At 45.6% G+C, this 26,098-nt stretch overlaps 1 protein-coding gene across 6 annotated transcripts in view; it reads left to right on the top strand.

Moving 5' to 3' along the window:
• The window catches only part of SBF2 (SET binding factor 2), a 2,080,461-nt gene that overhangs the window by 580,031 nt on the left and 1,474,332 nt on the right, over positions 1-26,098 (top strand). For all 6 annotated transcript variants that reach the window (XM_085648170.1, XM_085648169.1, XM_085648168.1 and 3 more), the window contains exon 5: positions 12,097-12,207. In XM_085648170.1, coding sequence (XP_085504296.1) covers positions 12,097-12,207 — 111 coding nt within the window. The remainder of the gene's footprint in view (positions 1-12,096; positions 12,208-26,098) is intronic.

The raw sequence follows: 26,098 nt of genomic DNA, 5'->3' as shown, positions 1-26,098 counted from the left end.
GCGGCACAAGCAGCTAATCATTGGCGTACAGCTAATAGCCAGGCTTTGTTGGCGAGGTATGACAGGGCCCACTGGAACGAAATGGAAGGACTCCTCCAGCACCTCCAAGAGGAGCATAGAAAAGGGGTCAAGAAATAGTACATGAAGGTAAACTTATTACCAACAATTCTATTAAATGTGCACTAGATGCAGCCGACAGAGCAGCTAGGGGTAATAACACCAGCATCCTAATACACAGGCACGCAAGGTTAAGGGTATCAGAATTTAAGCCTGAAGTACAGCAAGCCATACTAAATCGCCCTTTCAACAGAGAACATCTTTTAGAACTCAGCAGGCACAGCCCTTGAGGAAATGAAAAAGGATACTAAGGTAGCAATATCAATTGGAGCTCTACAATCCAACACTTCTCATGGTTCTTTTCATCGGCAAAATTATAAACAAGGTGCCAAAACAGCTACCACAGGTAACTCTGGGTTACAATACAAAAATCAGGGCCAAACCTCTACACCAAGAACATTCTACAGAGGTTCTTATAGAGGAAACAATTTTAAAGGAAGAGGCAGAGGAAACAATACCCGTTCCTGAAATGCCAATAACTAGCAATGACTTCCTTACCATTCTCCCAGAACACATATCACCTATCCGGGGTCGTCTACAGCAGTTTCTCAGCAATTGGAAATCAATCACAACAGACCAATGGGTCTTGGACATTATCCAATATGGTTATTGTCTGAAGCTCATAACAACTTCCCCAAATATCCCACCTCACAAACACAAATTATTTACTCAAAATTAGATCCTTCTGCAAATAGAGATAACAGGTCTTTTACAAAAGGGGGCAATAAAACCAGTCCAACAGCAATTTCAGGGACAGGAGTATTTTCCCTATACTTCCTTTTCCCTAAAAAAGATAGATCCCTACGGCCCATTCTCGATCTCAGACCATTAAATCATTATATCATATCAGAACACTTCCATATAGTCACTCTCCAAGAAATCATTCCATTATTACAAAAAGGTAGCTTCATGGCGGCTTTAGATCTAAAGGACACCTATTTCCATATACCAATTCATCCCAAACACAGGAAATACCTCAGATTTCTCTTTTAAGGAAAACATTGTCAGTTCAAAGTTCTTCCCTTTGGATTACCACTGCACCAAGAGTATTCACAAAATGTCTAGCAGTGGTAGCAGCACATTTGTGCCGACAAAATATTAATGTCTTCCCATATCTAGATGGCTGGTTAATCAAAGCAAACAACTTCACACTTTGCAACCAAAACACTCAACAAACCATAAATTTGCTACATCAACTAGGGTTTACAATCTACCACTAGGTATGACTCAGTCATACCTAGGGGCTATGCTGAACACAAACGTAGCGTTTGCATACCCAAACACAGACAGAATACACAACATAGTAACATTAATTCAGCAGTTTCAAACAGGAAGCCAAATTCCTGCCAAAACATTTCTCAGACTTCTGGGAATGATGGCATCCTGTATTCATATAGTTGCAAATGCCAGACTAAATATGAGACCTTTACAACAATGTCTCACTCAACAATGGATTCGATCACTGGGTCAACTTCACGATCTAGTGTTGGTAGACAGTCGCACACATCACTCTCCGCATTGGTGGTACCCACAGAATCTATCCAAAGGGCGGCCGTTTCAGGACCCTGTTCCCCACATAATTCTAATGCTTCCCTAGCAGGTTGGGGAGCACATCTCCACAACCTCACTATTCAGGGAATATGGGATTCAAAACACAAGAATCACCTAGAGCTGCAAGTGTTCATCTAGCAATAAAAGCTTTGCTACATCACCTACAATACAAAGTTTTCCTAATTTGAAAAGCCAGTATGACAACTACGTATTATTTACAAAAATATGGGGGGGTGAACACTGTCTCCAATTATCTCACTTGACATAAAAAATATGGAGATTGGCAATACACACCACAACATTCATCTCCTAGCAGAACATGTCCTGGGTACGAGGAATCAAATTGCAGACTTTCTAAGCAGAACGCAACAACTAATCCATGAATAGGAGATTCACCCCTATGTTCTCCACCTAAACTCTCACAAGTGGAGGTTTCCAGAAATAGACCTGTTTGCAACAAAATAAGACATGTGTAATGCCCACACATTACAAGCAGGTATCCACACCATTTATCCAAAGGGCAATGCTCTGTGGATGAACTGGTCAAAGATATTTGTATTCACTTTTCCACCACTTCCACTACTTCCTTTAGTGGTCAGGAAACTCAGACAAACATCTCTCACCGTGATACTAATAACTTCTACATGGGCACACCAACCATGGTTTTCAACACTACTGGAACTGTCGTTAGTCCCACACGAGAAGCTTGACCTCTATCCGGACTGTCTCACACAGAACCACGAAACACAAAGACATCCCAATCCCAAAGAAATTAATCTTGCATTTTGGCTCCTGAAGTCTTAGAATTTGGATACTTAAATTTACCTCAAGAATGTATGAACATTCTTAAAGAGACTCGTAAACCAACTACAAGACAATGTTATGCAGCAAAAGGGAAAATATTTTTTATGTTCTGACACAAACAAGACATCAACCCTCTTCAGGCAAAGGTACAGACAATTATTTTATACCTGTTGCATTTACAAACTGCAGGGTTGGCATATGCTTCTATACAATTACATCTTGCAGCTATTGCGGCATATCTGCAAACTAGACAACACATACCTGTGTTTAAAATTCCAGTTATCAAAGCCTTTATGGAGGGACTTAAAAGGATAATTCCTCATAGACTTCCACCTGCCTCAGTATGGAACTTAAACATTGTCCTAACAAGATTAATGGGTCCTCCTTTTGAACCATTACATTGTCAATTGCCGCACCTTTGATGGAAACTTGCTTTTTTAATTGCTATTACTTCTCTGAGAAGAGTCAGTGAAATTCAGGTGTTAACTCTCGAAAAGCCTTTCTTTCAACAACAACAGAACAGAGTAGTACTTAGAACTAACTCAACATTCCTATAAAAAGTGGTTGTGAATGTTCATATTAATCAATCCATTGATTGATTTACCTGCGTTTTTCCTGCATCCAGACACAGTTGCAGAAAGGGCATTTCACACTGTAGATGTGAAAAGGTCACTAATGTATTATATTGAAATGACTAAATCATTTAGAAAAATAATTGTTGCCATTGCACCTACTTGTATGGGAAAAGCAATTTCAAAATCAGGCATTTCAAGATGAATAGTTTAATGCATACAAAAATGCTATGCAAAAGCTAAACAACTATTACCTGTTCCCCCAAAGGACTATTCCACTAGAAAAATTGGAGCTTCCGTAGCTTTCTTTGGGAACATTCCTATTGCTGATATTTGTAAAGCAGCAACATGGTCTAATCCACACACCTTCACAAAACATTGTGTGGCTGTATTTGCATGACAACAAGCCAGTGTTGGTCGGGCAGTACGTAAGACTCTTTTTCAAATAACTGCAACCCCCCACAAGTTAACCACTATCTAGAGAGAGGGACTGTTTTAAAGTCTGTGCAAAGCATGTGTATCTATAGCACATATGCCTCGAACGGATTATGTTACTTACCCTGTAAGCATCTGTTCTTGGCATGTAGTGCTGTAGATTTACACGCTCCAACCCTCATCCCCAATAAATGTTGTGTAGGTTGTAGTTCATACACTGTATTTCTGGTTTTTTTTTGTTCACATTTGGTTATTAGATTTTGTTAGTTTAGATACAGAGAAGCATAGGTTCATACATGGAATACATGTTGAAATAGACTGACATTAACGTGGCAGTAGATTGTACATTAGTGGTGATATTCACATGTAATAGCCTCTTATCAGTTGTATTGTCCTGGGAGTACATGCATATTAGGACTCTCCACATAGTCGAGGTGAGTTAGATATGATGTTGGTGTCATTAGGACCTGTGGTTTTCTGTCCCCAGATTTGGGCTATATATCTACAAACCAATGTCAATACTCAATTGCTGGCCTGTATCCCTGACTAATAACCGGGACGTTAAACTGGGGTATGAATATGGGGCAGCAGGGAGGGGGGTGGGGGGATGCAGCCTGAGGGAGAGAGGGAGCAGGTCTTTTGTCCGAGTTCATCTGGTGATCCAGCGTGTTATTGCCTTGAATGCGGGGGGAGGTGATTATCTCCCTAACGCCAATCTGGAATTGAGCTCTTATGCAAGAGTTGCTATGGAGTGTCCCTGGTGTGTGTGCGCACCACTCCGGTATGTCTTTCAGGAGGACCTATCGGCGTGATGGGTATTGCCTGGGATGGGTGTGCTTCGTCTGGGTCGTCCCGTGTAGTTTGTTGTCCAAATTGGTACAGTAGTTGTGCCCATTCCATGGAAATATGACGTTTGCGTGTCCCTTTCACTTCTTCATCCCTTATCGTTTTCTCTTCAGCCGCCCCCCCATTCATACACTGTATTTCTTAATAACGCATGGACATCTCATTACTTACATATACGGCATTCTTATATTCTCACCTACCCACGGCAAAACAATCTGAAGATGGCATCGATGACCATGCGCAGTATTACCAAGAGGAGGAGTCACACAGCCTTGTGACTCTAGGAAAACTTCCTGGAACAAAAACAACTTGTAATCATCTGAGCCCAACACTAGATGGCGAACTTATGCAAAGCAGGTGAATCTACAGCCCTACATGCAAAGAACAGATGTTTACAGGGTACTGTGGTAGCCGGGGCTCCTAATGGTCAGGGGACCAAGCCAAAGAAAGTCTCAGGGTACCAGGTGAAAGTGACAGACTCTTTTATTCTCCTGGTGTCAGTCAAGGGAGATGCGTAAAGCACTTAACAACAAAAAAAAACAACAGTCAACAGTTTCCTTCACTGTCTCTGGGTTCTTCCTTGCGTTCTCAGGGAGGGTTCAGGAGTGCTCCAGGGGGTTTGCTTCTTGGTGGTCCGGAGGGGCGTAGGGAGAGAAAACAACAAAAGAGTACCAGGTTTTAGTCAGGGCTCTTTTCAGCAGTTGTATTTGTGCTACCACCACCTTTGAATCGGGCGTGAGAGGGAGTGAGGGACCTCCTACAAATCTAGTGACTCCCCTCCCCTTCCTACACAGTGCCTCCCTTCCCCTAACTACCCCCTCCCTTTACTATCTCCACCAACCCCACCCGAAAGGTCCCCTGAGTGTCACTCGCCTTGAGCCACGGCCCGTTACACGGACCGCGGCGCTGGGACCCGGGGCGTCTTCTCCTCTCCTCTGCCCACCGGGTTGGTTCGCGATGTATACCCCGCTCCTGGGTTCGTCTTTACTCCTGTCGCCGTCCGCCTCTGTTCCGTCGTCTCGTCGTCGCTTTCCTCTCTCTTCCTGGCTCTCTCCGTTCTCGTGTCCTTTCTCCCGCTTCGCCTCGCTGGTCTCGTTCTCTGCTCCGCGTCCTCCACACCCTCGCGTCTGCTTCTGTTCTTTTTCTTCTGTGTCCGGCTCCGCCCCCAGGTTCGAGCCAGAGACTAGTCCGCGTCCTGCTTCCGGATCAGTACGCAGCGGCTCCAACCAGCCCCACTTCCGGTCCACCCCGTCGTCTTCCTCACATATCTCTCCCTCTAGGAATGGACGTTGGGGCCATTCAGTGGTGGGATTCCTGGACAAGTAGTCCGCACAGCCCTGTCTGGCCCCAGGTATGTGTAGTGTCTGAAAAGAGAAAGGTTGGAGGGACATAAACCACCTGAGTATGCGTTGGTTGGAATCTTTATGCTTTACAAGCCAGGTTAAGGGTGCATGATCGGTAAGGATGGTGAAACGCCGTCCTAGGAGGTAGTACTGGAGCGCTTCCACTGCCCACTTAATAGCCAGACACTCTTTTTCGATAGTTGAGTAATGGGATTCTCTGGGAAATAATTTGCGGCTAATATAGAGAATAGGTTTAAGCTCCCCCCCAGAGTCCGGCTGTTGTAGTACCGCACCTAACCCAAGACCGGACGCATCTGTCTGGAGTACAAACGGCTTCTTGAAGTCTGGGCAATGCAACACCGGAGCTTTACAGATGGCTTCTTTGAGGCCTTGATAACTCTGTTCGTGTTCTTCGGTCCACGAGCGTATCCGGGATGGATGTGTTTTGGTTAGAAGATCGGTGAGGGGGCTCGCCAAGGCAGAAAAGTTGGGTACGAATCTCCTATAGTACCCTATAAACCCCAGAAAAGAGCGAATGTCCCGCTTGGTTGTAGGGTTGGGAAGATTTTTGATGGCCTCCACTTTAGTCATCTGGGTTTTGATCAGACCTCGTTGTATGGTATAGCCAAGGTATTGTATGGTATCTGTGACCAGAAGGGACTTTTTTGGGTTTATTTTTAGGCCCGCTTCATGAATGGCAGTAAATACAGCTGTGAGATGTTTGAGATGATCAGTCCACGTGGGACTGAAAACGACTATGTCGTCTAAATATGCTGCTGCATAGGTGGCATGTGGTTTCAGGATACGATCCATAAGGCGTTGGAATGTCGCTGGGGCCCCGTGGAGGCCGAAAGGGAGCACCCGGAATTGGTACAGCCCGGAAGGGGTTGCAAATGCTGTTTTCTCTTTGGCTTGGGGGGTTAGGGGAATCTGCCAATAACCTTTTGTAAGGTCTAGTGTAGTTAAGTATCTGGCATTGCCTAACTTCTCTATTAGCTCGTCTATACGGGGCATAGGATAGGAGTCAAATTTTGTAATGCTGTTTACCTGACGGAAGTCCATACAAAAACGCAGACTGCCGTCTGGTTTTGGTACTAAGACTATTGGTGAACACCAGTTGATTTTTGCTCGTGTGTTCGTATTGCAAAAAGGACCAGGGGTAGCTGTTGGTCCCAGTCTCTCCCGGTTTCGGAGATGGCCTTGCGGAGCATGCCTTTGATGGTTTTGTTGTAGCGCTCTACCAGGCCATCTGTTTGGGGATGATATACCGATGTTCGAATCTGCTGAATACCCAGGATCTTACATACTTGGGACATCAACCGAGACATAAAGGGTGTCCCCTGGTCTGTCAAGATTTCGGAAGGAAACCCCACCCTAGTGAAGAAAGAAATCATGGCTCTAGCTACCGCAGGGGAAGTCATTGTGGTCAAAGGGAATGCTTCTGGATATCTGCTGGCGTAGTCTATTATGACAAGTATGTATCTATGCCCTCTGGCAGATGGGGTCAGGGGACCTACCAAGTCCATGCCCACCCGCTTAAAAGGGACATCGATTATTGGTAATGGACACAGAGGTGCTTTTTTTATACCGGCAGGGTTGGAGTATTGACATCTCACACAGGAGGTACAGTGTTTTGCTACATCCCGGTATACCCCTGGCCAGTAAAACCTACCCAAGAGGTACTTCAAGGTATTCTCCTTCCCATAGTGTCCACCCCCTATGTGATTGTGGGCCAACTGTAACACGTGGGCACGAAACGAAAGGGGTACTAAGAGCTGGGTTTTCACCTGTTCCCCCTCCTTTATGACGCGATACAGTAACCCTTTCTTAAGAATGAAATAAGGTCCTACCTTGTCCGGATCCTGCTCCTGTGCCTGTCCCCAGGCATGAACCAGAGTTTGGTCATTCCTCTGGGCTGAGCGGAAGCTAATCGGATCTGCCTCAACGGGGTCTGTAAGGGAGATAAGAAAAGCGAGGTTTGAGTTATGGGTTTTCAGGAAGTAGTGCTTTGCTTTCCTTCTCTCTGTTTTACTTTTCCTTTCCTTGCCTTCCCCTTTCTCCAGGTCACATTCGTAATAGGGAGCCTCCTGTAGCCATCTTAGTGCTTCCTGTTTGGTTTCATTTAAGTAGTGTTCGAACTTGGGGTGATCTGTACCTATAATTACGGCTTCAGGTAAGGACGGGATTACCCCCACTCTCCGTATTTGGGGATCACAAGAAACATCCAGAAGTACCTCTGCGACGGGGTAAGATTTTGTATCCCCGTGTACGCATGTTACTTGTACTCGTTCGGTTCCATGGAGTTGGGTTTGGGGAACCAGGGCTCTATCCACTACCGTTACGTGACATCCCGTATCCAATAAAGCCTGTTGTCTCTTCCCATTCAGGAATATGTCTTTTTTATATCGGGGATATCCCTGTCCTACCATACATATCCTTCCTCTAGAATATCCAACCTCCATGGGTTCTATGTTCGAGGTTTTATGGGGGCATTGGCGAGCAATGTGTCCCCACTCAGAGCAGTGATAACATTGGGGACCTTGGGTACTCGTACTCATAAGCGGAGGAAGAGGTCTGGGCTGGGTACGTGGTAGTAACGTGGGGCGAGGTAGGTTTCTGGGTGGTACCGAAGAAGTACGTGCTATTCCAGCTTTAAACTCCGGTGACCGGTGGAAGGCACACGCTAAATCAACTGTTGTTGCTGTTGTCAGGTTAGGATGTTGTTTCAACCAAGAACGGGTTGTTGGGGGAAGGGCCTCTAGGTACTGTTCTAAGTATACTTTTTCCGACACTTCCTCGACTGTGGATGTTTGCGGTGTTAACCATCGACTACCCATGTCTCTGACTCTGTAGTATAGTGCTCGTGGATTATCGCCTGTGTTATACTTTCCTTCCTAAACTTGGCCCGGTAGTATTCGGGATCACAACCTAGACGTTCTAGAATCGCTCTTTTTACGTCCTCATAGGATGTTGTCCCAGCTGGGTTGGCGGCCTGATAAGCGGCTTGCAATTCTCCAGCTAGGAGAGGGGCAATGTACTGGCTCCACCTTTCTTGGGGCCATGCGGCTGTAGCCGCTACTCTTTCAAAATTAACGAAAAAATAATCGGGGTCGTCTCCTTCTTGGAACTTTTGTAAGACTGACCCAGGGACATTAGGCCGGACTCTCGCACTGACTATAGCATCAGTTAGTCTAAGAATGGCGGTATCTTGCACTTGTTGATTGGAGGTGAGCATAAGAGCTTGATCTCGTAGGGCCCCATGTAACGCCTCCCTATCCTTTTGTGCAGCTTGGGCCTGTTCCTCCAGTGCCAATTGGAGATGTCTCTGTCCTTCAGCCAACTGGTTAATGATGCTTTCCACCGTAAGAGGCACGGGCTGTGTCATGTCGATACTATATGATCCCACTTCTGACACCAAATCTGTGGTAGCCGGGGCTCCTAATGGTCAGGGGACCAAGCCAAAGAAAGTCTCAGGGTACCAGGTGAAAGTGACAGACTCTTTTATTCTCCTGGTGTCAGTCAAGGGAGATGCGTAAAGCACTTAACAACAAAAAAAAACAACAGTCAACAGTTTCCTTCACTGTCTCTGGGTTCTTCCTTGCGTTCTCAGGGAGGGTTCAGGAGTGCTCCAGGGGGTTTGCTTCTTGGTGGTCCGGAGGGGCGTAGGGAGAGAAAACAACAAAAGAGTACCAGGTTTTAGTCAGGGCTCTTTTCAGCAGTTGTATTTGTGCTACCACCACCTTTGAATCGGGCGTGAGAGGGAGTGAGGGACCTCCTACAAATCTAGTGACTCCCCTCCCCTTCCTACACAGTGCCTCCCTTCCCCTAACTACCCCCTCCCTTTACTATCTCCACCAACCCCACCCGAAAGGTCCCCTGAGTGTCACTCGCCTTGAGCCACGGCCCGTTACACGGACCGCGGCGCTGGGACCCGGGGCGTCTTCTCCTCTCCTCTGCCCACCGGGTTGGTTCGCGATGTATACCCCGCTCTTGGGTTCGTCTTTACTCCTGTCGCCGTCCGCCTCTGTTCCGTCGTCTCGTCGTCGCTTTCCTCTCTCTTCCTGGCTCTCTCCGTTCTCGTGTCCTTTCTCCCGCTTCGCCTCGCTGGTCTCGTTCTCTGCTCCGCGTCCTCCACACCCTCGCGTCTGCTGCTGTTCTTTTTCTTCTGTGTCCGGCTCCGCCCCCAGGTTCGAGCCAGAGACTAGTCCGCGTCCTGCTTCCGGATCAGTACGCAGCGGCTCCAACCAGCCCCACTTCCGGTCCACCCCGTCGTCTTCCTCACAGGTACTTAACATCATTTTGGTTCTCAAAAATCACACGTAGCCAGAGTAGTCCCAGGCACTGAAGAAAACGACTTTTTGTGTGCAAATGCGCTTTGTGAAAAAGCACACTACTGTCTCATACAGTAAAGTTAGCTAATGGCTTAAGTGGCTGACCCATTGCCCCATGCAGGTTTGATGTAGTGGGTGGAAGAAAAATGTGAATGACACAACAGCAGACAAATGGATGTAAAAAGCTGGCTGAAAACCCCATAAGTTTGTATATTATATATATAATTTCAGTAAAATTAAAAGGCCTTTGCTAAAACCAGATCTACAGTTTGCTGTACTTTACTATGCAAGTTTGTTTTGTTGGTTACATTTTAGCAAAATTCACAATTTTCCTGGAAGTATAGGAAAAGCATAAAACTTTGCAAAGGTCAGTGCAAAAATATTTTTGCAACTTGGCACACCAAGTGCGCATAGCCTTTGCTGTCCTTCACTTCGAAGTATGTGTATGCAATTGCAGGCCTTTCTCATGATGAAAAGTGTCTCCCCATTTATAAAAAATAAAAACCATCGATTGCAAGCTAGTTGTTTTTGGCAGGTGTCTACAATGCCTTTTAACTAGTAAACTGTCTTGAAAAAACAAGCCATTAAATAGATTTGACCTCAAGTATGGATGTCCTATTTTAGCAGAGCAACATAAATCCAGCGCATTAGTAAAGCCTTTGGTATGGTCGGCTGCGGTTACATTGGCCACAGTCTGTTATTCTTTGTTTTACAGGTCTGTGTTTGTAGGGTTTTAAGTTACCCTTCTGGGAGATGTTCGCAAAGTGAAATTAGTTTTAAGAGTAACGTTTTAGGATGCTACATGTATTGGACTCTCTTGTATTTATAACTGTGGAAAGTAGGACCTCATGAATCTATTTTTCGGAAGCAGATGAAATCATTGTTTTGTTTCATCCGATAATACACGTGTTAAAGGATATTTGAAGCCGGTTGCAACCTATTTATATTATTTGGAGACCAAACATGCCTTATTTTTCTGCAACCTACACACGGTTCGTATACTGACCCGGTACTCCATCCTTAATAATGTCCCTCGATAGACTGTTCAAGGTGCGACGTGCCTACTTAGAATTCCGGCATCACTTTAAGCGGAGTGTTTGTGCAAACACTGAAAGCCAAAGCAAACAGCGGGTGCAGCCATTTTGGTTGAGTTAATGTAGAATTAATTGGAAGAGATGTTAGCTCTAATTTGGGAAAGGTACCTCGATACTGCAGATCGTGTGGATCGAAGGCGCTATAGACCAAATTCTAGGGATGTAGCCTCAAGGAGAAGTGAATAGGTCAGCCTGTCACCCACATGCTACTGGCTGCTGCAAGGGTGATCTCAGTCAGTTGCACGCTGACCCTATGTAAGTAACACAGAGTGGAATATTAGAGACCTTCCCCGAGGACCATGTAATAAGCAATATCAGGGCACATCCCTGTGCAAAAGTATCCAACCTCCTCCACCTCCAAGCCCGCACGCATACTATGGTTCTCCATTGCCAAATATGCACGTCTGTAGTGGTGCTGGTGCGGGGATGGTTAGGTACGCAGTGAATACGCCTTCTTGCAGTGGCGAAGCAGCTTAGGCCAGTCTGCCTCAGTCATCATGGAAGTGCTGTGTGTTACTCATGTGATGTAGCTATGTCATTTCAGCATTAGAGCTGGGCAGCCAGTGCCGTGCCTTGGAGTGCAGTCTGTAACACCCTACTGTGCGTCACTTTCAACGTTCACAATACACAAGTGATCTTTTATAGGGACACAAGAAGGGGTGGCCATAGAGATGGCACCTTCAAATGTTAATGGGAGTGTTGCTCTGGGAGCTAGTCAATGACAGTAGTGACGGTCCTTTACTCTGTTTAAGGCCCTCGTCTAGGGATCATGATTCATAATGGCGTCTTGTAACTAGTATCATTGCGTATCTTTGCGGCGACCATTACCACAGTGGCAGCTTTCAAGCGTGTTTAAAGTTAATGATTTATTTGCTCATGTAGCTGGTATGTGAACAGTGTTTTATGGACGGGAAGTCAGAGAAAAGATTTAATGATAATGTTATATAATTATTATTCTCCCAATTTGCGAGGTGTTTAACAGTGAATGTTTTTGTTTTTTTAGGCTTGTCTTGGTTTAATCTACACAGTGTACGTCGACAGTCTCAACGTGTCCCTGGAGAATCTCATTGCAAATCTCTTCACATGCCTTGTTTCAGCCGCTGGGGGGTCTCAGGTAAATGGAGAAAAGAAAAGCTATTTTTTCATGTTTATTTAATTTATGTAGAAAGCAACAAAAACATTCTTTGAATAGTTTGATAGGAAAAGAGCATGGTTTAGTAGATTGCCGTGCCTGTGACCTGCAGCGTAAAACCAGTCAGGATTCCATCCCACATTGAGGTCAGCGGGTTAGTCCTTGTAATGCGATTATTGTTCTTTTCAGGCACAGTCACAAATCAAGTTGTGTTTGAAACTTGAACTCTGTTTTGAATTGTTTGCTCTCTGCCACGTATTGTTTTCTCGTCCTTTCCACGTTCTCGTTAACAATACATCTAATTCGAAGCAAACCATAGCAAAATGCTATTCCCTCCCCGCGGGTCAGCACTAGCAGAACAATGCAGTGGAGTGAGTAGGCCTTCTCATAATGGTATTGCCGACACCCCTTCCCGCCTACATACACTGCTGTAACAACTTGTTTGAACTGGTGCAAACCCCAATTTATGTTTCCTGCTGGAAGATATGGACCTCCGAACTCTGCCTTGGTGTGCGGTACCTTCTTCAGCAGACGAAGACTGACATGGAACCCTGCTTACCCCACTGTGTGCTGGACCTCTTTCGACAGGGGAAGGGCGATTACAGAACCCTGCTTACCCCATCATGTGCTGGAACTCCTTCGACAGAGGAAGGCTAACCTCTAAACCCTGCGTACCCCTTGGAGTGCCGATACTCCTTTGACAGGGGAAGGCTGACCTCCCACACCCTGCTTACCCCTTGAAGTCCTGAAACTCCTTTGTCGATTTAAGGCTAATCATTTAACCCTTCCTACCGCCCCGTGTGCTGGACCTCCTTTGACAGGAAAAGTCTAAGATCCGAATCCTGTCCGCTCTGTATCAGCTTTGGCAAGAAAATATTGAGAGCGGAACTTGTTTAGCCCTGTGGTGTATGACTTTGACAGGAGAAGGCAAACCTCAGAATGCTGCCTACCCCTCCGTGTGCTCTCAACTTCAGTAGAAAGCCGACCTCAGAACCCTACCTACCCCTTGGTATGTTGTGCCTCCTTCAAAAGAAGACTGATCAGTGAAACCATTTTACTTCTGGGTGAGATGTATTTGCTTTGATAGGAGAAAGCTGAGATCAGAATTCTGCCTACTCCTCGGATGTACTGTAATTCCTTTGAAAAAGGCTGAGATCAGAAAGATGTTTCCTCATGAGTTGTCTCCTTTGGCTAACCTCAAAACCGAGCCTATCTCTCCAAATGCTGCCTCCTTAAGCAGGATAAGGCTGGCCTAGGAACACTACCTGGTGGTCATGAGGGACAGCTGCCTCAGGCCTAACTCAGACAAGATCAATGAACTCATCCTGGGATCCACCCCCTCCACCTGTGACGACTCCTGGTGGCCCGCAGCTCTCGGAACACCCCCGGGCCCTCGGACCACACACGAAACCACAGCATCATCTTGGACTCCTCGCTCTCAATGAACTGCCAAATCAACGCGTTTTCGTTTTCCTGCTTTCATACGCTCCACCTGCTTTGTAAGATCTTCAAGTGGATCCCCACAGAGTCCAGGAAAATAGTCACCCAGGCACTCGTGAGCAGCAGACTTGACTAGGGCAATGCACTCTATGCCGGCACCACCCAGAAACTGCAGAACATCCAGAATGCCTCTGCCAGACTCATACTAAACATCTCAAGCCGCAGTCACATCACCAGCCTTCTGAGAGACCTGCACTGTCCACCCAACAACAAAAGCATTAACTTCAAGCTCCTCACGTGCACATACAAAGCCCTCCACAACGCCAGATCTGCATACCCCAACCACTGCCTCCCCTTCTACACTCTTACAGACATCTCCACTCTGCCCAACTGGCCCTGGCCACCATCCCACGGATCCGCAAGACCACGGCTGGAGGAAGATACTTCTCCTACCTTGCTGCGAAGACCTGGAACTCCCTGCCTCTGCCAATATCCATCACTGCCACAATTCAGGAACGACCTCAAGATCTGGCTCTTCGACTGAGCTGCAGCTCGTCCCCCTCTGCTCCCCTCACTCAGCGCCTCAAGGCCCTCACGGGTGAGTAGTCGTGCGTTATAAGAATCCTGATTGAGTGTGTAATGCATGTCCTTCAACAGCAGAAGGCAGACCTCAGAACGATTGCTACTCCTCAGTGTGCTGTTGCTCATCTGACAAGAAGGCTGACTCCTGGACCTTGTTAACCTCTGCGTGTGTGGAAGCTCCTTCAACACATCCGGTTCGCAGGACTATTTTACTTAGCTAACCCACTCAAAAGATTTCTATATCCTTGAAGGCTATGCTGCAAGTTTTTCTATGCACGCCGACTTGATCTGTCTTGCTAACTTGTGAGCGTCGATAATCACTCTGTATCCATGCGCCCCAAAAATGTACTTATTTACTGCATTGTGCCTTGCTTACAGTTTTCTGTCGACAGTAGCTGTGAGATTTGCCTCCCCGTTTTTCAGCGCTCCCTCGTGCTTCATTACTGCTTTTCTCACATGGGCTGTTTCCGCCTGTTAGGACACATTTACCATTTGCCACTGGCGAAGGGAAGCCAAGACCTTTCAATTTCGGGATTTATCCTGGGCAGCAGACAGTGGTTCTGGCCATGCTGTTCCTACCTAGTCAGCATTGGCTTCCAATACCATTGGCACCTCTCTCGGCCACTATATTTATAGAGGATGTGGCGTTACGGCCAGAGCTACCGACTTCGGAACTGCTTACCAGAGTCGAGTCTCGGCGGCGGCTCAACATCCTGTGATTCTGGGCGCTTAATCTCCCGGTGCCTAAAAGAAAACAAAAAATGTGACCTTGAGCAATGCAAGTGATGCTCATTTAAACCGCTCCAATTTCTTTGGGTCGATATAAAACTACAAAATATGTAAATAAATTGGTGTATTTCAGTTTTCAAAAATTGTTATTGCTCCTAATCATTAAAATGATCACCATTACAGTTATAAGTTCTTAAAAAGAAGAAAAGTTAACACTGACATGCAGAGATGGACCTAGCAATAAACAGAAACTAAAAAAGGTTAAATAATCTCATATGTTTTCAAGTTTGCAAGATAAGAAGACAGCCCTTTTAAAGCATAGGCCTTTTATCAGGGCAAGCACAAGCGAAGTCAATATATCTGACGCATGCTCAGATTTACGCCATTAAATGCAAATATAGTCGCTTGATGACAAGTACGTTTCCCGAATTCATTAACCAGTGTTATTAAAACTGTCTTTCTGGACGGAATTCAAAGCAGGACAGTTACAAATCAAGGGGCATATTATCAAGAAACGGCGTTAAAATTATCGCCGCTTTAGCGGCAGAAAACTGCCGCTAAAGCGGCGATAATGGGCTTGATAATATGCCCGTGAGAATTCCCATAGAAGCCCATGTTCTGGTGTCAACATGGGCTTCTATTGGAATTTTCTGCGGCATATTATCAAACCCATTATCGCCGCTTTAGCAGCAGTTTTCTGTCGCTAAAGCGACGATCATTTTAATGCCGTGCTTGATAATATGCCCCCAAATGAGTTGTTTATGAATTAAGCAAACATGAACATCAAACATCAGTAGATGAATCAAAAGCCGACCCAACTAGGTCTGACATCAGATGTGACAATGAGTAAGGACCGTCAAAGAAGGATTTGCCCCTAGAAAGATTTGATATAGTATGAAGCAAATAAACAGCAGGAGAACCTGGTTAATAATGGGTCTTAATGTTTTATTTGCAGCTAGGAAAATATTTCCAGCCGATTTGCCAGGGAAGGAGCTTAATCTTATTTCAACTAGTAGCTTGAACATTTGCGTGTCAAATATTGTTTCCCATATTTTTTTTTACTGTATAATGCACTTTTTTTTAATCACACCCAATTTCATTCAAGGAGAATAGCATGTATTAAAAAAAAAAAAGTTGGTTTATTATCACAGACATGATGGTCTGTTGACCCCAGCAGGCCACCATCCCTGTGATGGCAGCGAATCGAAGTGGGTCGCAATTTGTGCCCTACCTCATTAATACACATGAAATGGGCTGGATTCCGACCCACTAGTAAACCATGATTATGGCCCCAAAGATTTATTTTGTAGAGTCTCCAAATTGCATTGTTTCTTTGACATAGATATCGTGTTGTTGATTCTACAATATATATTTATGCGCTTGGATGGAAAACCTGAGCTAGGAATGGTGATTTGCCATAGTCCACCTGAATTGTTTCAGGATTTGATTTGATTTGATTTTTACAAAGCGCACGAATGCCCGAAGGCGTCTTGGCGCTAAAGTTGGATACACAGTAGAATCTGCGAGATGATTAGCAAGGATATAGCCATGTCTTAACTGCCTTTCTGAAGGCAAAAAGTGTCGGGCTGTTTTTTAAGTTGATGGGTAGGAGGTTCCATAACTTGGTTGTCCTCAGCAGAAAACTTCTTCCTCCCCATCTGTTCTGCCTAAATTTGGGTACATGGACGAGTTTAGTGTTAGAAGATCTAAGACTTCTACCCGGGACGTACCTTTTGAATTGAGTTCTCAGGAAGTGTGATCCTGAGCCGTGAAGTGCCTTGTATGCCAAACACAGGGATTTAAATTGTATCCTTTTTTCCACGTGAAGCCAATGTAAGTCCTTTAGCTTATTAGAGACTGATTCAAATCTAGGGATGTCCAACACCAGTCTTGCTGCCGCGTTCTGTAGGCGTTGCAGTTTGGTAAGGTATTGAGTTTGGATTCCTGTGTATAAGGCATTGCCATAGTCCAATCTAGACAAGGCAAGCGCTGTAACCACAGTTTTTCGTGAGTCCAAAGGAATAAATGGACATATTCTCCTGATAATTTTCAAAGTGTGCCAAATGGAGGATGACACCTTGTTAGTCTGGGCACTAAAAGTCAGTTTATCATCGAAAATAAATCCGAGATTTTTGACTTTCCCTACTGGGGAAGGGCAATTGCCGAGAGTATCAGGCCACCAGTCGGCGGACCAGAGATCGGCCATAGTGCCTAGCAGCATGATCTCAGTTTTTTCGCCGTTTAGCTTTAAGCAGTTGCATTGCATCCAATGATTGACTTGTATCATGCAGTTCCTAAAGCGATCTACTGTATCCTCTGTATTGCCTGACACTGATACCACTATTTGAGTGTCATCAGCATATGAGACTGGTGTGAATCCAAAATTTCTAATAACTGAGGCTAGTGGGGCAACGTAAATGTTAACGAGAGTGGGGCTCAGTGCCGAGCCCTGGGGTACCCCACATGGTGTCCTGAAAAGGTTGGAAGCGTGTTCTCCCAAGGTGACTGTGAAGGATCTATCTCTCAAAAAGGACGACATCAGCTGGCGAGCAGAGTCTTGGATCCCTAATTTGTCCAGGCGGGCCAGGAGGATATCATGGTTCACAGTGTCGAAGGCCGCTGATAGATCTAGCAAGATCAAGGCTGCCTTCCCTCCTGCGTCTAGAGAGTTCCTAAGACCTTCCGCTGCCATAACCAATGCTGTCTCGGTACCATGCAGTTCCCGGAACCCATACTGTGAGTTGTCCAAGTAATCTCTGGATGCTATTAGATCCTTCAGTTGTTGGTTGATCAACTTCTCCAATACCTTAGCTGGGAAGGGTATTCTAGAGACTGGCCGATAGCTACTAGGGTCCTTAGGGTCCAGAGTGCTTTTTTTTAGTAATGGGTTGACGGATGCAATTTTCCAGGCATCTGGAAAGACTCCTGAATGGATTATCTCCGAGAATAAGCCATGTAGCTGTTCACTTAGTATCTCTAGAAATAGGTGCATTATTTTTGGCGGGCAAGGATCCGTTGGGTTGCCGGATCTGATGTTTTTTACCACCTGATGTATTTGTTCTACTGTAGGGACCGTAAAACGGAAGCCTATTTCGGGATTTGATGTATTCAGCTCTGGATTAGGACAAATAAATGAGGTCATGGTGGTGTGGTTCATTTTAAATGGTTCAAATACCTTAGCGACTTTGTCAACAAAGAACTTTCCTAAGTTGTTGCAAAGGTCAACACTGCCGTCCAGTTGATTCTTGACAGGGGGACCTGCAAATTTTTTGATTGTTGCGAAAAGTTCCTTACTGGAGTTCTTCGTCTCATTGATTTTGCTTGTGAAATAATTGCACTTTTCCCTGATAACGAGTTTTTTGTAATCAGATAGTGTTTGGGCATTGTCATTTTTTAAGTTTTGATCGTAGTTCGCTCTCCATTTTCTCTCGGCCCTCCTACATATTTGTTTCTGTGCCCTAAGATTTCCAGTGAACCAAGGTTCTGATGGCTTTTTCCGTTTTGGAATAAAGCATTTAGTAGGTACTACCATGTTTACCGCTGTCTTTATCCAAGAAGAGATCCTGTCGACTAGCTGATTGCTGTCTGATACCAACTCAGGTCTAGTCCTGAGTAGTGTTTCCTGTAACAACTGTGTGTTAGTTTTAGCCCAGTCTTGGTATATAGCTGACTTCTGGCCTTTGGACAGACCAAGCTGTACCTGAGTGACGGTGATTGAAAATGTGATAGCTTTATGATCTGACCATGTGACGGGTAGTAGCTCTGTGATTTCTTTCTTTCTTTCCAATCTTTATTTCGGCCATTTGGCCATAAAAGAAAAACAATACACATATACAATCACAATAAATCCAAACATTAAAACATTGGAAGTACATATGTTAAAAATACAATAAAAACTGTGCATCTAAAATTTTAAGGGGGACCCAACACCTTTAAAATGCGGTTGCGCGTATGCCAAACATTAGTAAGAAATTTTGATAATGCGAGGACAGTTGGACCAGAGAGATCAGATTTTAAAATCCTATACATTGGAGCATATTCCCTGCCGCCCATATTCCTAATCAAGGGAAGAAGCCAGTATTTCCGTGCTGCCCTGTAGGCTGGGCAGAAGAAGGCCACGTGTAAATCGGTTTCCTCCAAGGCATCACAAGCCGGGCACTGCGTCGTAGTGGGGGGCGATGACCAAGTACTTGTAAAGGACCGAAAGGGCAGTGAGCCGTATCTCCATTGGAGAAACAGCTTCCTAGCAAGTACCGGAAAGATAGGATCCAATACCCTCTCAAACCTATAAAGGTCCTTGCTTTGCAAAAACACAGAGGATAGAGACCCTTCTGCCTGGGTAACTCGGGCCCTAGCTAATTTGCGTTCGTGGTATACGTTAGTCAGGGACCTTTTAGAGATATTCAGTGCGGCATTCGCAGGGTCAGTCCATAAGTCGGGGAGCCCTAGTTCCATGCAGGTGGATTGGATGTTTTTGACCCAAGGGATACGGAGCGCTTTTGGGTGGTTCAATAATTCTGCCAGTTCCGCCCTGTATGCTGCAAGATCATTACTGCTCCACAACCTACGCCAGAAGGCTATTGGTCTCAGGCTTATTTCATCAGATAATGGTCGTAGACCGAGGTCAAGCCTCAAGGGGAGGAGCGGGGTACTGGGGGGAAGCGCGGTTATCTGTCTTATAAACTTGTTTTCTATTAATGACAGGCTATGGCATGGTGTGTGTCCCCACAGTTCCGCCCCATACATGATCGCTCCCCTGGCCTGGGCCTTGTATATCTGAATTAGGGCCCCCAGCGGGCGGTATGAGGAGCCGGTCATCATCCGGGCGATACCCCCAGTAATTTGTGTAAGTTTAAGGTTCGCCCTAATCTGGTGGGATCCCCAAGTCATGGTTTCATTGAGAGTCACACCTAGATATTCAAAGGTGACAACCCTCTCGAGCCGTGCTACTCCCAATTGCGGATTCGGCCGCAATTTTTGGCTCGGATTTAAAACCATGAATTTAGTTTTGGCCGCATTGATTTCTAGCCCTCTGTCCGTACAGAAGGCTACAAATGAATCAAGGATCCTCTGTATCCCCATGGGGGTTTTAGATAGCAGCAGGGTGTCGTCCGCAAACATGATTGCGGGCACCCTGCTGCCATTAAGTTTGGGGGCGTCCGTATAATCGGTGGCATTTAGGTGGGCGATTACCCCGTTGACGAAGAGGCAAAACAGGGTCGGTGCCAACACACAACCCTGCCTTACCCCTCGGTCAACGGGGAATCTATCGGTCAATTCCCCCGACCTCCCACACCTCACTCGGGCATAATTATTATGGTGAAGCCTCTGTAAGATTACTAGGATGTCCGGGGGGACGCCCATCTCTGCCAAGACGCTCCAGAGTTTTCCCCTGGGCACCAGATCGAAGGCGGCCCGTAAGTCCACAAAAATTGTGTACAGACTGCCGCCCTCGAATATTGCTGCCCTCCAATAGATGAGATTCAACCTAAAAGCCTGGTCCACTGTGGATACCCCCTTCCTAAATCCCGCCTGATAGGGACTAAGGGCACCCACCTCTTCCATCCAATCCTGGAGGCGATTCAGCAAAACCCTGCCAAACAGCTTCTGTGCTACGTCGATTAAGCTGATGGGTCTGTAGTTGGCCGGGAGGAGAGGCGAGCCCTTTTTAAAGATAGGGACCACCTCTGCCCCCAGCCAAGTACCAGGGATTTCCATGCCGCTTAGAACTCCATTGAAAAGGGCAGTAAGGTAGGGGGCCCATACAATGGGCTCCTGTTTGAACATATCCCCAGGTAAGCCATCCAGTCCTGGCGCCTTTCCAGAAGCAAGACCTGAGATGGCAGCGGTGACCTCACCCAGCGTTATCAGCTCTCCTTCATAGCCTGGCCAACCAACCTCGGTGACAGTAGGAGATTCTCCCGGCTCAGAACTGTAAAGAGACTGAAAGTGAGCCTGCCACACCCCTGGGGCAATATTGGGCTCTATTGCCGATTGAAGATGCCCCGACCCCCCCATTCACTATCCTCCAGAACAGACGTTGGTTTTGGGTCGCTAGGGCCTTGCTAAGTTCTTCCCACTGATTTTCCTCCCACTCGGCCTTAGCGTGGGTAACTAGTTTCTTGTAAGCCCGCCTGCTTTGTCTTAGGCTATCCCCCCCTAGTCCCTCCTTAATAAGTCTGAGGAGTTCTGCTTTTGCCCTTCTGCATGCAGGACTATACCATGTTGTTTTGCCTTGTCGCCCCTGTCTAGGTTTTCGTGAGCTACTAGAGAGATGAGGGGCCGCAGCCTTTATAAGGTCCTCATGAGCCTTGTACAATTTAGCCCGGGAATCATTATTGCTTGCCTTGTTGTCCAAACTCCCCACAGTTTCCAAGATGGGAGTTATCCCATCATAGAGCATGGGGAGTTTGTTCTTACTTGTAACCAAGTGCTCCCACCTGATTCTTCTCCTCTGTGATTTCAAGATTAGGGTTGGACGAGAAAATCCCATCCAGAGTGTGTCCTGCCACGTGAGTGCCTTGATTAACGATCTGGTCCAGGGAGAGTCCAGACATCGCATCGAGCAATTCGGCGGTGTTGATGTCAGTTAGTTTTTCAAGGTGATAATTAAAGTCCCCTAGGATTGTGAAGTCTGATCCTAGCAGATTTGATTCTAGGATTGGGTTTAAGATTGATAGCAGAGGCGCACCCGCCCTGGGAGGTCTGTACAGTAGAAGGCCTCTGAATGTATAATTCTTTGAAAGTGTTATTTGAAATAGAAGCATTTCACAATCCGAGGAGTTACCCACAATTGAGCTGTGGACATGCAGCACCTCTCTACATAGGATTGCAAGTCCCCCCCCCCCCCCTCCCTTTTCCCTATTCTATCAGCTCTAGTGGCCGTGTATCCTGGTGGTAATGCTAGAGCAATATCTGGGTCTGAGGTTCCATCGGCCCATGTCTCCGTGATAAAGGCCATATCCAGATTATGTGTTTCCAGCAGTTCAGAAATCTCTGTGTTGTGCTTTATCAGGGATCTTGCGTTTATTAATACTGCCCTGAAAACCGCAACCCTCGTTTTATTAATATTAATAGCGGTGTAAGTCTGGGGCTCCAGTTTGCCTATTCTAGTAAAATAAAAAGGCATTTTACAACAATCACATTGCTTAACTTCGTCCATAGGATCCAGACGTTTGCAATGGTGGTTGCCAGTTAGCTTACCCAGCTCTAAGAACGGAAGTGACTTAGAGTGAGCATGCGGTGACATGTTTGGCGCTATAGAAGGCCACTGAAATAAATATGAACCACCATAAATTGAAGTCTTTTGGTCAATATTTGAAATCCAGTCATTATGGCAAATAAAAAATCTGTATGTCTCACCTCATTTCTTCAAGTGTTTTTTCCCCTGCCCTCTGTTTGCCCCAAGGCCTCCCCGCCACCAAGTGGTTTCAAAGAGAATTTACATGTGGAGGAAACGCGTGTTACAGTACATAGACAAAGCAACCTTTCCTTGGCAATTCATGAAGTAAAATGCTGCTTACGTTTGATACGGGAATTTTTTAAAGCGGCGTGCACTACTTTACTGCGCACGTAACTCCCGGCTTCTTAGAATTGTGCTGCGTGTGCCTTGTAACTTGAGCTCAGGTGACCTCAGCGCAGACTTCCACTCATCCGCAGCCGGTTTAATTTTTAAAGGCTGTATGGCAAGCCGCAGTTCTGGAAGGCAGCAGCAACGTGAAATGCGTTTCTTCCCCACAGGAAATGTTATGTTTTTCTTCGCATTTATGTAACAGGATGGGAAAAAAAGTAAACGAGTTTGAAGGTCGTTCGCGCTAGCCTGCTCATGAGAGTTCTCTTGCAATAAGACTTTCAAAACTGCCTCTTTTACACCCGTAGGCGGCACCAATGTAACTCCTACTATATAAGCTACATAGCTTACGTCAGTCATTTTTAAGTAAATGCACGTAATGTAATTTTATCGTAGCTAAAGAAAAAGCTCATCGGGCTAGTATCTGCTCCGCTCCGTAACTGGCAAGGAGCATCAGCTTTTGGAACATGCAGTGCTTGAAGTGGAAATAAAGACGTGCAGGTACTCTTTGTCCCCTGGCGCTTGCTTGCTGCTAACTAAGAAGTGCCGGGACTCTCCTATTAAACGCACCGGAGCAGTGATGAGAAGTGCACTGCTATTCCTTCCTATTAAAGAAGGGCAGGCACTGAGTACCTGATAGCACCTGCACAATTAAAGCACTGGAAATAGGTTGGTATCAAACAGAAGCGGCCAAAAATGCACACAGTTTTTTAAACAAATACTTTCACGTTGAAAAACATAAAACTAGACCTAGATAGTGTCAGCAGACATAAAAAATGACACAGTACAAAATAAAGAAGGTAATTCGAGTTTATGCACTTGGTCTAGTTGTGTTTTTCTAAAACGGAGGACAATTTCCTCACCAAGTGAGCCAAATACTTCAAACTACTCGTTCTGGGTGGTTCATTTTGATTTGTTTACTAAGCTCTAGATTGGAGCAGTAAATTAAACATTCGATGATTAGATATGAAGCCTCTGTTTCAGCTGCAAGCACGGGCCAGCATCTTTTCAGCGTCCACAAATCGATAAAAGTACGAACATTTCAGGCAGTATTATTGCACTGTTATTTGCAGTGCTCCAGACTTGCATAAATGCAGTAGTAAGAGTGTATTAATAGCAAGTTCTCATTATTACAAAATATGCATCTGTTCTAGCCACATCGGAAGAGAGCTTCATATGCTGGCCCCGTACCTCTGGACTCCTGCAGTCCTGCTTTTTGAAGACGGCACTTAGGTTGTAGCAGACAAAAGTGCCCACCCCAGAAAAGATTCTCGCCCCAGAAAAGATTCTGGGAAACAAGTTGCGGTGCTGATGCCGTTCTCGGACCTGAGGTAAGTCCATAATCTGTTCTGCAGAAGCCAGACTGACATGTGGTCCACCTAGGCTCTCCCAGTCTGTCTCCTGATACAGTGGAGGAGTCTGGTGGGCTCAGCAGCGTGGTGCTCGTGGTGACGAGGCGGATGGTGGCTGTGCTAAGGCCTGTTGGTGGTGTAGCGTAAGGGCGGAGATCAAGGACCTCATCCTGCAGACCTACACGAGAAGCACTAATGGCATCCATTAAACCCTGGCGGTTCTTCAGTTATTGTGGACTGTTCTTTGCTTAGCGCCCATTGCCGTTAATGGTTACTGGGCCAAACACTGGTCCTCCAATATGAACCCAGTGGGGTAAAAGGCTCTCAGCGTCCTATTCAGACTGAGTCATTTGGAATCCTACAGGGTGGCATGGGTAGGGGCTGATGTGAAAGATGGGCACTCCCCGTTCGGCCATGTTTGTATTTATTTCTTAAGTTGGTGGGTAGTATGGCAATTGTGGTAGAGGCTTTTAGATAACTGGGATTGTTTAGATCCATTCCCTGGTGTCAGGGGATGTGCTAAAAATAGAGGGCTGAATGAATTGGACTAAAGTTGCTGAGGTGACCCCTTTTTTAGTTTCAGACTAGAGCCATTGTCAATTTAATTAAGCCAAATACATATTGAGAAAATATTTTTTTATTTCTTCTCATGTTATTTTAATAAGATAAGCATAATAACATCAGTATCAATAGACCAAGCTTTGATAATTGCTTTTTCGCCAGTATTACAAAGTTATATTGTTGACTTTAATCTCCACTGGAACAACGCAAACGATCATGGTGTTGGCTGTCTTAAAGCGTTTGTCAGACCAGGAGCTATCTCAATTCTGTGACAGTCCAACTCACAACAAGAGAGAGACACTGGACCTCATCATAGCAAAAACGAACACTGTCTCATTAGAATCCATCACTGGACTGACTATCACTGCATCCTATTCTCCATCAATATCGAGGTAATTCCAAAAAGGGACCAACCCTCAAACACAAAGCAATGGAAAAGGAACTTACGAAATATCAACCCCATCACCTTGGTAAACCGATGCAACTCCACCCTGGCCCCCACAACGGACATAACTGATGTACATGGCCTCACAGCCTTCTACAATTCCACCATGCTTGAAATCCTGAACTCTACAGCGCCCCTCCAAGAAAAAAACATCTCCTCCAAAATTTCCAAACTTTGGTTCAATGAGACCCTGAACTCGGAGCGACGCAAGCTAAGAGCTGCTTGAGCGACTATGGAAATCAGCACCCACCACTGATCGCCTAGATCACCTTAGAAGGTGAAGGAACTCCTACAACAGGAAGATTCTTAAGGCAGACTTTTTCAAAACCCAGCTGAACCATGCAATCAATCGTCCCCAAAAACTTTTTGAAATCGTCAAGCAACAATCATGCTTCCCTATGACTAACCCTATGGAACTAAACGTCCGGGCTACACCCACCTGTGATGAGCTTGCCAATTTCTTCTGCGAAAAGACTAAGACCATCAACCTCGACATCCAATTTAAGAAGGCTCTCCCACAACCTGTGGCCCAGGATACTAAATGTTGCGCACAACTAAAGGGCCATTTTAATACTCCTGGGGAAGTCACTAAAAACAATGCCTCAGGGCACACCTTCTCGCCAACCTCTCAACAAAATATCTATAACACTCTTCAAGCAATCAGCCCCTCCAATCACTTCTCTGACCCCCTTCCTCCTGCCCTATTCAAAATGATAAAAACAACTATCCTACCACCATGGGCAAAAATTGTAAACGCCTCTCTGAAACAAGGCGCCATACCGGACTGTCTTAAAATAGGGCAGGTCACACCTATACTAAAGAAATCCAACGCCACCCCATCTGATCTCAACAACTACCGCCCTATATCCAACATCCCCACTTTGGGGAAACCGCTGGAGAAATGTGTATAAATTCAATTATGGAACCATATTGAGAATTATAACCTCCTAGACATTCACCAATCTGGCGTCCGTCAAGGTCATAGCACAGAATCTGCACTCACAAACAAAATGGATGACATACTAAAAATGCTTGACCGCAACAAATCATGCCTAATGATACTTTTTGACTTATCTTCCGCCTTCGATACGGTTAAGCATGACAACCTATTGTCCCTATTGGAACGAAGGATGGGCCTCTCGGGCACAGTGTTACAATGATTCTCCGCCTTCCTAAATAACAGAACACAAAGAA

This window comes from Triturus cristatus, chromosome 3_2 (assembly GCF_964204655.1).
Source record: "Triturus cristatus chromosome 3_2, aTriCri1.1, whole genome shotgun sequence".
Lineage (NCBI taxonomy): Eukaryota > Metazoa > Chordata > Amphibia > Caudata > Salamandridae > Triturus > Triturus cristatus.
Note: the sequence above shows the minus strand (reverse complement) of the source record. Positions and strands in the feature narration are given on the sequence as shown.